General features: G+C 31.6%; 1 protein-coding gene across 1 annotated transcript; it reads right to left on the bottom strand.

Moving 5' to 3' along the window:
* Nucleotides 1-390: 390 nt before the first annotated feature.
* Nucleotides 391-6,056, bottom strand: LOC132618321 (triacylglycerol lipase 2). The gene is made up of 9 exons (XM_060333387.1): nucleotides 5,592-6,056; nucleotides 4,284-4,394; nucleotides 2,571-2,711; nucleotides 2,325-2,435; nucleotides 1,926-2,069; nucleotides 1,797-1,837; nucleotides 1,608-1,687; nucleotides 1,401-1,496; nucleotides 391-909 (listed from the first exon to the last, which is right to left on the bottom strand). The coding sequence occupies exons 1-9, from the start codon at nucleotides 5,784-5,786 to the stop codon at nucleotides 590-592; spliced, it is 1,239 nt and encodes a 412-aa protein (XP_060189370.1). The 5' UTR covers nucleotides 5,787-6,056; the 3' UTR covers nucleotides 391-589.
* Nucleotides 6,057-11,796: the final 5,740 nt, after the last annotated feature.

Below are 11,796 nucleotides of genomic sequence, written 5' to 3'. Positions count from 1 at the left end.
TTCCTTCACATTTGAAAGAAATGCGTCAACAAATGAAAACCACGCATTAGAGCCAGGTTTAAATGCATTAAATAATTTTTGTTATTTTATCCACTAGAGAAAGTTAATTTTGATATAATTGACGGAAGATTAATAGTAAGTCACTTGAAAAAGTTTATGACGTTTGAAAAAGCTTATTTTGAAAAACTTTGTCAGAAATGCTTTTCAAAAAACTACTTTGTTAGATTAATAGCTTATGTTTAATAAATTAATTTGAAAAATACTTTTGTCAATATTAAAACACCAAATTATGCTTGGTCAAACACCTCAACGTTAAAATAATTATTTTTCGAAAAAGTTAAGTCCGAGTTGCACAAAACTACAACGTTGGTCTATAGTAATATACCAGAATTAATTAATAATTCAATATTATTCAATCTAATAATAATAATAATTAGTCTGCTCATGTTTGTCATGAACATTCTTGTGTACATATATTCTACTCATTTGTTAAAATGCACTTCAAATTTTGCAGCTGAAGTTGATCAGGCCTCTTACAAAATAAATCTATCAATCCCTTTACTTGCTTTTATCTTTCTTTCCCTTTTTCTTAGGCATAGTTTCTAAAAAAGGAAACAATCTGGTTATAAACAAGATCCTTGGCAGTGATTCCCATGATGAAATCAGCATGAGCATAATTCTTGATGTACTGAACATGCAACTTGTCTACGTCGTGAAATTTAAGGTAGTCGAGCAAAGTTTCAACATCTTTGCCATCGGACAGTGCATCTTGACCACCGTAGCTAAGGAAGAGAGGAAGATCTCGAGGAATGTTGGCTAAATTATACTTTGGAGGTTTCGCTTCACCATAATGTGCAAGATTGTAGTTGCTTCCATAATCATATTTTGAAAGTTTGCCGTCTCTAACAGCTGCATTAAATAATCAAATATTGGATGGTTAAAACAAGCAATAATAAAAATGTTCTAATTTATTACTTTACTATACGAACTAATATTACCCTCGGCACTATTTATAACCTTATTATATTAGTAAATTATCTCCTATTTTTTATTGATTTTGACACATGTCCTACTTCACATGTCAAAATACTTTGAAAAATTTCTAGATTTACCTTTTTAAAATTTTGATCATGGTTTAAAATTGTCCATTGTTATACTTCAAATTGGAGCTTAGTTGGAATTAAAGACAAATTCGAGCAATTTGCTAGCAATGACGATAAAATTGGTCTCAAAGTATAATAGAGAGAAAATTAAAAGACATTTAGTACTAGTAGACTGTAGAGTGTTAATCTTTTGACTGTTTTCCCTAATTTATAGGTAAATAAAATACTAGAGCGTAATTAAACTATTGTGCTAATAAGTACTATAATATATATACAGAGATGATTAAGATAACTTACTCTGAGCTAAATGCACCATGTTCTTGGTTGACGTCGATTGAGGCTCCTCATTTAAGAAGAGCTCAACGGTGGAGGCATTCAAACAACAGTTTTTCCCTTTATACAAATGGAAAGCAAATGATTAATTAAGGTGTAGACTTGTGGAATAGTAATTAACTTAATTAATTAACCAATTCTTGTACAAGTTCTACTTTTGAAGATCAGTACCAGTAAGTGCAGTCATTAAGTCATAACAATCTACCCCTGGCTGAGCACAAAAGAACTTGAGCAATTTGTTTACAGGTCCACTGAAAATTAAACCAACAAATAAAGAAGTGCCATTAATTGAGAGAAATTATGAAAAAGAAAAGAAACAGAGATCTGTAACTCTAATCGAAATTAAGTGAAGTTATTTACCTTTTTGGATTAAACTCTGCTAGACCAAATATTGTGGTGATCTGTCGACATGGTACACACAAATATTACTATTTTGTAATTTGGTGACAAACAGAGCAAGAAAAAAAATGAAGAAAATTGAGTACTAACTTCACCAACAAAGGATTTGGCAGCAATTTCACCAAGTGCAGTGGTCATATGGCTCAAATAAGCAATTGGACTGAGTAAAGCAGCTGATTTCACCTTGTCTATTTGTCTTCCTTCTGAGAAAGATGCCAGAGCTATCAAAGTTCCCTGTTAATTCATACCAACATATGTTAACTTGAGCGACTTTCTAGTCTAAAAATTATTAGGCTAAAATATATTTTTAATTACTCAATTATATCATGTCTACACACTGCTTTCATGTAAAAGTGTTTTTTTACTTTTTCGATAACATTGTTGAATTATGGATGCAGGTTGTACAATTAAGCTAAACATGTCTATATTAATTAAATTTCATTACACTATAGAGGAGAGAAGTTTTGTTCTCATGAACTCCGACCTTACCATTGAATGGCCGACATAGTGTGTTTTCTGGCCAGTTTGTTTGAAGATAAAATCAATAACAGCTGGTAGGTCATGGACTATCAATTCATCCCATGACCAATTCCAGTATGCCTGCAAATCGTAATACAAACTTATTTACATTAATTTTGACAACACAATAACACAATCTCTTTAATTAGTTTACTATTGTTAAAATTAACCGATAAGAAAATATGTTGTTCTTTGAGGATTTTGAAGGTGAAATACCGGATTCCTAGAATCAAGGGTGACGTGGCGACGGCTGTATCTGGTTCCCCTGATATTGGATATCCAAACATCAAAGCCATTATCTGCCAAGATCGTTGCAAGTGATTGTTCAGGTGGATTCAACAGCCATGTTGCGCCATCCTGCAAAAATATGACCGATTATATCATGCATTTACGTTATATAGAGTGACAGTAAATTTTAATTTGTGATAGCAAATTACTTAATAGTAAACTAATGTTTAACAAGAGATTTACTTATATAATTACTTAACAAACAACGTGATAGGGTAAATATTTTTTACACCGTCAATGCATAGAACTTAAAGTCTTTTACCTTTTGTCACCCCTAATTACTTATGATAAAATTAATAATCATAACTTTTTCAATTCGCTATACGTTACACTACAAATTTCCCGTTAGTACTATGTGTATATACTATAAATAGTAAGACAAGCTTCTGATCAAAAAACAAAAAGAGACAAGCTTAGCTAAGGAAAGGACATATAGATTACATAGGCGTACGAAGTGTAAATACCTAAAGCGGATAAGCGTTTATGCGAAGCTGCATATTTTCAGGAAGCTAGCATCATGCATTAACAGCCAATAAGCCACCCCACGTTTGAGTCTGTGCTTAAACTCAGTTCAGTTCTGCACCTAATGGATATATGGATTAGGTCCATGACAATTTGGAATATTATTGGCTTCACTACGTGGCATGTTACTTAAAATTTTGAAGAGACAACTAGCCAAAGCTTTGCCCATTGCTTGTTTTTTCTGGCTTTCAGTGGGCCGCTATGTTTGTGTTTTTGGATATCAATAAGCCTATCGATATACCCATAGCGTCACCTAATTAAGTGGAAAAAAAAAACTGATCCACAATTTTAAGTTGAGGAGGGGGTGGATCACCATTGCACCTATTGCTCCTTTATGGCGATAATGAGTTTGACAGTACAATCAATAATGTATCTTAAAAAAATAATTTAAACTACATGATATACATGGTTAAGTTGAAAAAAACAGTGGGAGGAAATAAGTGAACGCTAACCTTTATAATTTGAATAGAAGAAAATGATCCAATAAAAAAATTGTTATATACTCCGTATTATTTTCAGACAAACTGTTGTCACATATAAATGCATCAGCTACTGGAGTTTTTTGAAGGAGAACCAGCCAATAAACTAACGGATTAATTAGCACCATTTACGGACCCAAAAGCAACTTTCCAACACATCTAATTGTTAATCTTGGGAAGGATACCTAGGTGCAAATGATAAAAGGCATTGGCACAAGGTCAACCACTATCATTACTTTGGGATTGAAATAATTGATACCTGTCATGCTGGAGGCAACATTATATAAACGCAATCCAGATAGACGCGCAATTGCATGTAGTGTTTTTCCCATGTGGTCAATTTTTTTAAAGTCGGTTTCCCACTATAAATCCTTCTCTTTTAAAAAATCATAATGACCCCTTTTTATTAGTGACCTTGTCACTAAGAAACCGTTATCACCTTTTAGTGATTCTGCCACTACAAAACGGATAGATAATTTAATTTTTTTACTCGGGCTGATACAAATCGTGAAAGTTACGTATGTCCAAGTTTTACTCCACGAATATCGGATCTGTGCAAATATTTTTATCAGTTTTAAAACTTAAAATTTGTACGTACTTATTAAGTAGAACTAGAGCGTAAATTAAAGGTGCTAATTACCACAAGCACTCCATGCTGCAATAACACTGGCTGCCTGTTTTGCCTACCACCTCCTGTGCGGCCTTCTGGAATTCTTTGCACGCTTAGTATGTACCCATCATCAGTTTTTACCTGAGATTTACATTAAAAAAAAAAAAAAAAAGACATACACATAAGATTAGTCGCACAGCTATATGGACAAAAGGATGGCTAGTTGAATAATATTTACTATATAAAAAAAAAATCATTTGACCCTTGAATTTGGCACGAAAACTCAGTTTGACAACTAAACTTAATTTGTATTTATTTATCCCTCTTAACAACTTTCATTTCAATTATTTATCACCCTAAAAAAATAATACCACTTTCACAATGAGAGATGTATTACACTCGCGCCACGTCATTGCCATATCAAAAATTACTAACCATCCATTTTTTCTTTTTTCTTTTATTATTTTTTCTCTTTCTTCTTCTTTCCCCCTTTTCTCTTTCTTCTTCTTTCTCCTCAACCCCCGCCGCCACAGCCGTCATGATTGAACATAGCTCAGTTCGTCATCCTCACCACGTCATTGCCATGTCAAAAATTACCAACCCTTCATTTTTTATTTTTCTCTTTCTTCTTCTTTCTTCTCATCCTACCATAACCACCCATAAGAACAACACCCACATTTTTTTTAATTATATATTATTTTTATTTTATTTTTTAATTATATAATATATATATATATATCAGCGGGCCCACCTTTTTATATTTTTCACTCTCTTAATTTTTTTTGTTACTTTTTTTTGCCACGTCATCATTTGGGGTTGTATTTAATTAAGATGAAAGTTGTTAAGGGGTAAATAAATACAAGTTAAGTTTAGTTGTCAAACTGAGTTTTCGTGCAAAGTTAATGGTCAAATGATGTCTTTTCTCTAAAAAAAAAATATATTATGTATATTGAAAATAATATTGTATATATATGTCAAAAGTAACTCCTAGTAAATTTTTATGGACGCATATTAAATCTTGAAAATTCCTAGTAAAATTTCCGACGTCATTACTGCATAAGACTCCTTATTAAATTATGTTGGTTAATTAAGCTAGTAGACAGTGTTAATTCATGTTATGCGAACTCTTTAAAAATATTTTCGCACTCACGCAGAACTTTTCAAGAATCAGATATACACTCGTTAAAGAATCAAAACAACATAAAGGTCTACAAGAAAAATTCGTCATTTGTGATGGCAAACTCGGTCACAAATTTTAGTTTGTGACGGATTAGAAACTGAGAGTCACAAACCCGTTGGGGAACAATAGGAATAAGGACAATAGACTTAGTTAATTACCTCATATTCTTGGCACTTGTAACCATGAACGGCGACAGTGGAGGCACACATGCCAACTGCTGGTGCACTATCATGGTTGATGAAGCCGAAATGTCTTCCCCTGCTTGAGCCTAATACTCCATTAGGCTCCAGCACTAAGATAACTAATGACAATAGGCTCAAAATACGTAAACATGACATGATTTTGAAGGCCATTTCTATTTTATGAGAAGGGAGATGGTGGCAGTGTGCAATGGTGGAGTCGAGAAAGCAAGAGTATTATTTATAGAGATAGAACAGAGAAGGGCAATGGACACCCACTGGGAATATGGAGAGTGAAGATGTGAAAACGAGTTTGTTTTTCTTTTGTAGCTTTTTTCAACTGACTAACTTGAGGATTTTATCACCACTTTTTTAAAGGTGGATTTGTTTATTCCTTTTCTATACATCTCACTACTACATATTGTTGATTTGTTTCCAGTTTCTCGTATGAACTGGGAACCGTAGAGAATGGGTGTCGGGGTCCACAAATTTGAAAGTTTTATATACATGGTTCGTATAAGGAATTTTTTAAGTTAAATATACCTCGTCCGGGTAATCAATTCTATGAGTCCGGAGCCTAAAGGGTATAAAAATATACGGTATAAATCAAAAGGGGATGACCAAAAATTTATATATCAAAAGGGGTATAACGTGGGCTGATCCACGTTATATCCCAAACTTTTTTTTCACCTGTCAGACGAAAACCGAAAAATTAAAAAAAAGAAAATTAAACGTATAACGTGGACTGATCCACGTTATAACAATATATATTTGTAAAGTGTCTGTCCTGCATAAAGCGTAGTTGCCATGAATTATCATTCATTTAGATAGCGAGACACAAATCTCTTCACGGCTTTATTTGAAGACTCTAGGCACCTTATTACTTCTTTAGCATATTATTCTTTTTACTGTAGTCTCTAAGAGTGGTATTATCCTTATTACTCTAGTCAATTGGCCTTTAGTTTCTTTGCAGTATGATTCACGAAACACCGATTAACAGTGGTATAGACAAAATAATTGTCCACTCACTTAGACTTAGGTCCCATATAATAAAGCATTATCATGACATTTTAAGTATGTTTTTTTTAGGCTACTAAGACATCAATTAAGTTTCACTTTTCTGGCTATATAAATATCACATTAAAGGTACAATGAAAAACAATTAGTTATTCAGATCTTTTATATAACAATCCACAAAAATAACAGTAACATAACAACAAATTTCTTCAAAAGTGCTACTAAACAAATCAGACCTTTTATATAATAATGCTTCTAACAATCATATCTTAAGTTCAAATTAAAATAACACAAACATATATCTTATACGTATTAAAATAACACAAATAAAAAATAACAATTAAAATATACAAGACAAACACATATCTACATCTACTATAAATATACAATATTATATGAGTTAGAAAAACTACCAAAAAAAATGGAGGAGAAGGAAAAGGAGAAGGAAATGGATGGAGAGGTTCTGTAAGTTTTTAATGGAGGAAGAGGCGGAGGCGTTTCACTACGCTTTATGCAGGATTGTTATATAAAAGATCTGAATAAGTAATTGTTTTTCATTGTACCTTTAATGTGATATTTATATAGCCAGAAAAGTGAAACTTAATTGATGTCTTAGTAGCCTAAAAAAAATATACTTAAAATGTCATGATAATGCTTTATTATATGGGATCTAAGTCTAAGTGAGTGGACAATTATTTTGTCTAGACCACTGTTAATCGGTGTTTCCTGAATCATACTGCAAAGAAACTGAAGGCCAATTGACTAGAGTAATAAGGATAATACCACTCTTAGAGACTACAGTAAAAAGAACAATATGCTAAAGAAGTAAAAAGGTGCCTAGAGTCTTCAAATATATTTTGTAAAACGTGGACTGATCCACGTTATAACGTGGATCAGTCCACGTTATACGTTTAATTTTTTTATTTTTTTTTAATTTTTCGGTTTTCGTCTGACAGGTGAAAAAAAAGTTTGGGGTATAACGTGGATCAGCCCACGTTATACCCCTTTTGGTATATAAATTTTTGGTCATCCTCTTTTGATTTATACCGTGTATTTTTATACCTTTTAGGCTCCGAACTCTGAATTCTATCATCTTTATCTATTAGAGATGTCAAGGTAACATATTGTCAAGGTAACGATGTCATATCTTATATATTGTCAAGGTAACACATTCCACATTTGAAATACTTATATCTAGATATTTTAAAGTTGATTTGATGGTATAATATAATTTTAAAAAAAAAAAAACTTACTCCCTCCGTCCCAATTCGTTTGACATTTTTCAACTAACTAACTTGAGGATTTTATCACCACCTTTTTAAAGGTGGATTTGTTTATTCCTTTTCTATACATCTCACTACTACATATTGTTGATTTGTTTCCAGTTTCTCGTATGAACTGGGAACCGTAGAGAATGGGTGTCGGGGTCCACAAATTTGAAAGTTTTATATGCATGGTTTGTATAAGGAATTTTTTAAGTTAAATATACCTCGTCCGGGTAATGAATTCTATCATCTTTATCTATTAGAGATGTCAAGGTAACATATTGTCAAGGTAATGATGTCATATCTTATATATTGTCAAGGTAACACATTCCACATTTGAAATACTTATATCTAGAAATTTTAAAGTTGATTTGATGGTATAATATAATTTAAAAAACAAAAAACAAAAAATTTACTCCCTCCGTTCCAATTCATATTTTTCAACTGACTAACTTGAGGATTTTATCACCACTTTTTTAAAGGTGGATTTGTTTATTCCTTTTCTATACATCTCACTACCACATATTGTTGATTTGTTTCCAGTTTCTCGTATGGACTGGGAACCGTAGAGAATGGGTGTCGGGGTCCACAAATTTGAAAGTTTTATATACATGGTTCGTATAAGGATTTTTTCAAGTTAAATATACCTAGTCCGGGTAATGAATTCTATCATCTTTATCTATTACAGATAAAGCAGATGTCATATCTTATATATTTTCAAGGTAACACATTCCACATTTGAAATACTTATATTTGGATATTTTAAAGTTGATTTGATGGTATAATATAATTTAAAAAAAAAAACTTACTCTCTCCGTCCCAATTTGTTTGACATTTTTCGCTTTTCGAGAGTCAAACGAATTGTTCTTTGACGATAGTTTTTTCATATGTCTTTTAAATATTTCAAATTATTAATTATGGTAACTTATAGTATTTTTTACGTAGTTTCCAAATATGTAAATTTAATTTCGAAAAATTTAATGATTCTATGTTCAAACACATGGTCAAAATTAAGAAGTTTTACTCTTGAAAAGCAAAAAGTATCAAACAAATTAGGACAGAGGGAGTACTCTAATACGACATATATAACTTACACTATCATATATAGAAGTATAGTAAAAACTTATGCTAGGCTTTTATAATAAATCAACAAATGCAAGATACTCATCTTTCAATTACACCATTATTGGTCATTTAATTTAAATAAATATGTATATTCTCACTTTAGTTTTTTATTGTGTTACCTGATTTAGTGTAAATATCGAATGATCAGTAGTATTAATTACGTAGAAGTACTGGTACGATGATGATATTCATAAGTGAGAGGAATCTAAGGTATGTTATGAATATTGTGATCTGATGTTGAAGCTCAACTAATGTCTGTTAGAAATTTTAAACGTATGAAATAAGCTGAACCAGTATTTAGTTTAGGGAGATAAAGTGAGGCCAAGTTGGCGGCTTTGGCCTTATCTTGTTGAGAATTGCAATAAGGGCCAATACAATCTTGTTGCACTTGCACATAGTTAGTTTCCTTTTTGGCTCCTTGGATAAAAGTTAGGACCATTCCATTCGTACGTTATGGAGAATTAATATCAGGCTAGCTATAAAAAAACAATTATAAACGTTATCTATATTAAGAATAAGTTGATAACTTCTCAAATAAGATAAATAAGTTGTTATAATATTCATTTAAACGACATTGATGACATAAATTACTATACTGTAATTGGTAGTAAATGTTACACGTCAAAGCCAGGGACGGAGGGATGAAGGGCCAAGGGGTTCATCCGAACCCCCTTCGGCAGAAAATTACACTGCTATACATGATTAAAATTATTTTTTATGTATATATAGTAGTCGTTAAACCTCATTTGGCTTCTTCATGTATTTACTTATCATATTTTCAATCCCTAAATGAAAATTATGACTTCGCCACTGGTCAAAACAATCATACTGCTGAGTTGTAATCATGGAATCTGTTGCTGTGCTCTTTATCCTTTTCTCTTTTTAAGTACATGTGCATATGCTTAAGGAGTGAAAAGGACAACTTCTTTCAAATTTGAAAAGAGGGTCTTGCAATTTATATATAATATAAAGCTAGACATACACAAGATGATGTGACACCTCTCTATGGCCACCATTCCTATTTATCTTTTTTCTCCTTTTTTTTGGATTTTTTTCCATTCTTTAATATTTATTGTAATAAAGAAAGACGATGAAAAATATGAGGGCAATGAAGTTGTAAAGGAAAATGAACAGTCACAATTGTTTATGAACGGGTAGTCACAACTCATAGTGTGGAAGTCTCCTTTTTATCTTTCCTAATTAATTCTCATAGTTAAAAAATAAATGACTACCATTACTACTCATTGCAATAAAGAAAGGCAATGAAAATTATGAAGGCAGCGAAAAGTTGTAAAGAAAAATGAAAATAGTCACATTTGTTTTTAAACGAGTCCTCACAACTATCTTTCCTATTTAATTCTCATATTTAAGAAATAGTCGTAACTTACGTGACATTGCTTCTAATCTAATAAGTGGGGCTAAAATGCGGTTATGAGTTTGCCAAATTTTTGGCTAACCTTTTCATATTACACATTAATGGAATGACACAACCTTCCATAACCCATTTTAGTGGTGGATATATAAAAGAATCCCTACAAACTCCATCATTCACCAGATTTTCTTATTCAAATACTAAAACATAATAAGCTTCCAATACGTTCAAGTGAAGTCATGGCTACCATTACTATTTATTGCAAGGTAAACTTCGAATGTTAGTACTATAATTTATCTATTTGCTTGCAAGAGTACTTTACAAATATCATTCCGTTATATATTTTATGCTACACCTTTTATCGGTTCATCAAGATTGTGGTTTGTCAAGATTGCTAAATGAATAATACATGGTATTCATATTTTGGCATCCAATCTAAAGGTTAAATCGTGAGTTAAATTTAAATTCTTTATTGTTTTCTATTTGTTCTGATTTTTCTCTTTTGCACCTCCTCTCTGCACCAGATATAGGTAACCAATCATGTAATTTTTTATTTTTTTTTGGCATCTTACTGACACTGCTACTGAAATTTTCATCTCACTCTGGTGATTTACGGTGAGTCATTTCTTTATGAAATATTTTGCTACTTATTGATCATAGTTTTCTTTGTCCGGAAAAGATGTAGGTATCTGGTATTATTTCTCACGTACTTGAAGATTTTCATCGACTTCTGAATTTGTTGGATTGAGCTAATTGAATTTAGATATCGTGTTAGTACGATTTGATACACGACATTTCTCCCTTATTTGAATTGATTATTAAACTTAATTTAATTTTAAAAAGTTTAAAATGTGACAAGATAAAGGAAGTTAATTAAGAAGATGTCACAGGAAATTTGAAATAATTACTTTACGAATTACTTACTCTTTTCATTTTATATGATAAAATTTACCTGTATATAGTTTAATGTTACTTTTCTTTGGATTGTAAGTGCAATAATTTAGAACTTGAAGGGAGCTGATCGGGCTTATGGATGCCGATTCTACATCAATTGTTCTCGTGATTGTAGTTTGAAAAAATTATAAATCATTTTTTTCTCTAATTTAAATACGGACAGGTCCCATTTGAAGAATCGAGATAGCAGTGGTGTTGATTTGTATCAAGAACAAGTTAACGAGAAATAGTGTATATGCACGTATTATACATATTTTGGACACTAGCTAATAATGGGGTTCAGATTTGTGCATTATTATATAGTTTACGATAGTGCTTTAAAAATGGCTTTCAAAATCTAATTAATTGAATTGTTCTGTGCCTCAGTGTATTTGTTGGAAGTACTCAATTTTTAAAAAGATGTTATGCCAAATTATTTTGTTTTGAGAAGCTAAGTAAATTGGTGATCAAG

Source organism: Lycium barbarum, chromosome 11, assembly GCF_019175385.1.
Source record: "Lycium barbarum isolate Lr01 chromosome 11, ASM1917538v2, whole genome shotgun sequence".
NCBI classification, from domain to species: Eukaryota; Viridiplantae; Streptophyta; class Magnoliopsida; order Solanales; family Solanaceae; genus Lycium; species Lycium barbarum.
Note: the sequence above shows the minus strand (reverse complement) of the source record. Positions and strands in the feature narration are given on the sequence as shown.

What these genes read in the sequence shown, in the direction of transcription:
- LOC132618321 (XM_060333387.1), bottom strand. Translation starts at nt 5,786, where the DNA reads ATGGCCTTCAAAATCATGTCATGTTTACGTATTTTGAGCCTATTGTCA. An exon ending in ACAAGTGCCAAGAATATGAG is followed by an intron (nt 4,395 to 5,591) that starts GTAATTAACTAA and finishes TGTAAATCTCAG; the next exon opens with GTAAAAACTGATGATGGGTA. An exon ending in CCCTTGATTCTAGGAATCCG is followed by an intron (nt 2,436 to 2,570) that starts GTATTTCACCTT and finishes TACGATTTGCAG; the next exon opens with GCATACTGGAATTGGTCATG.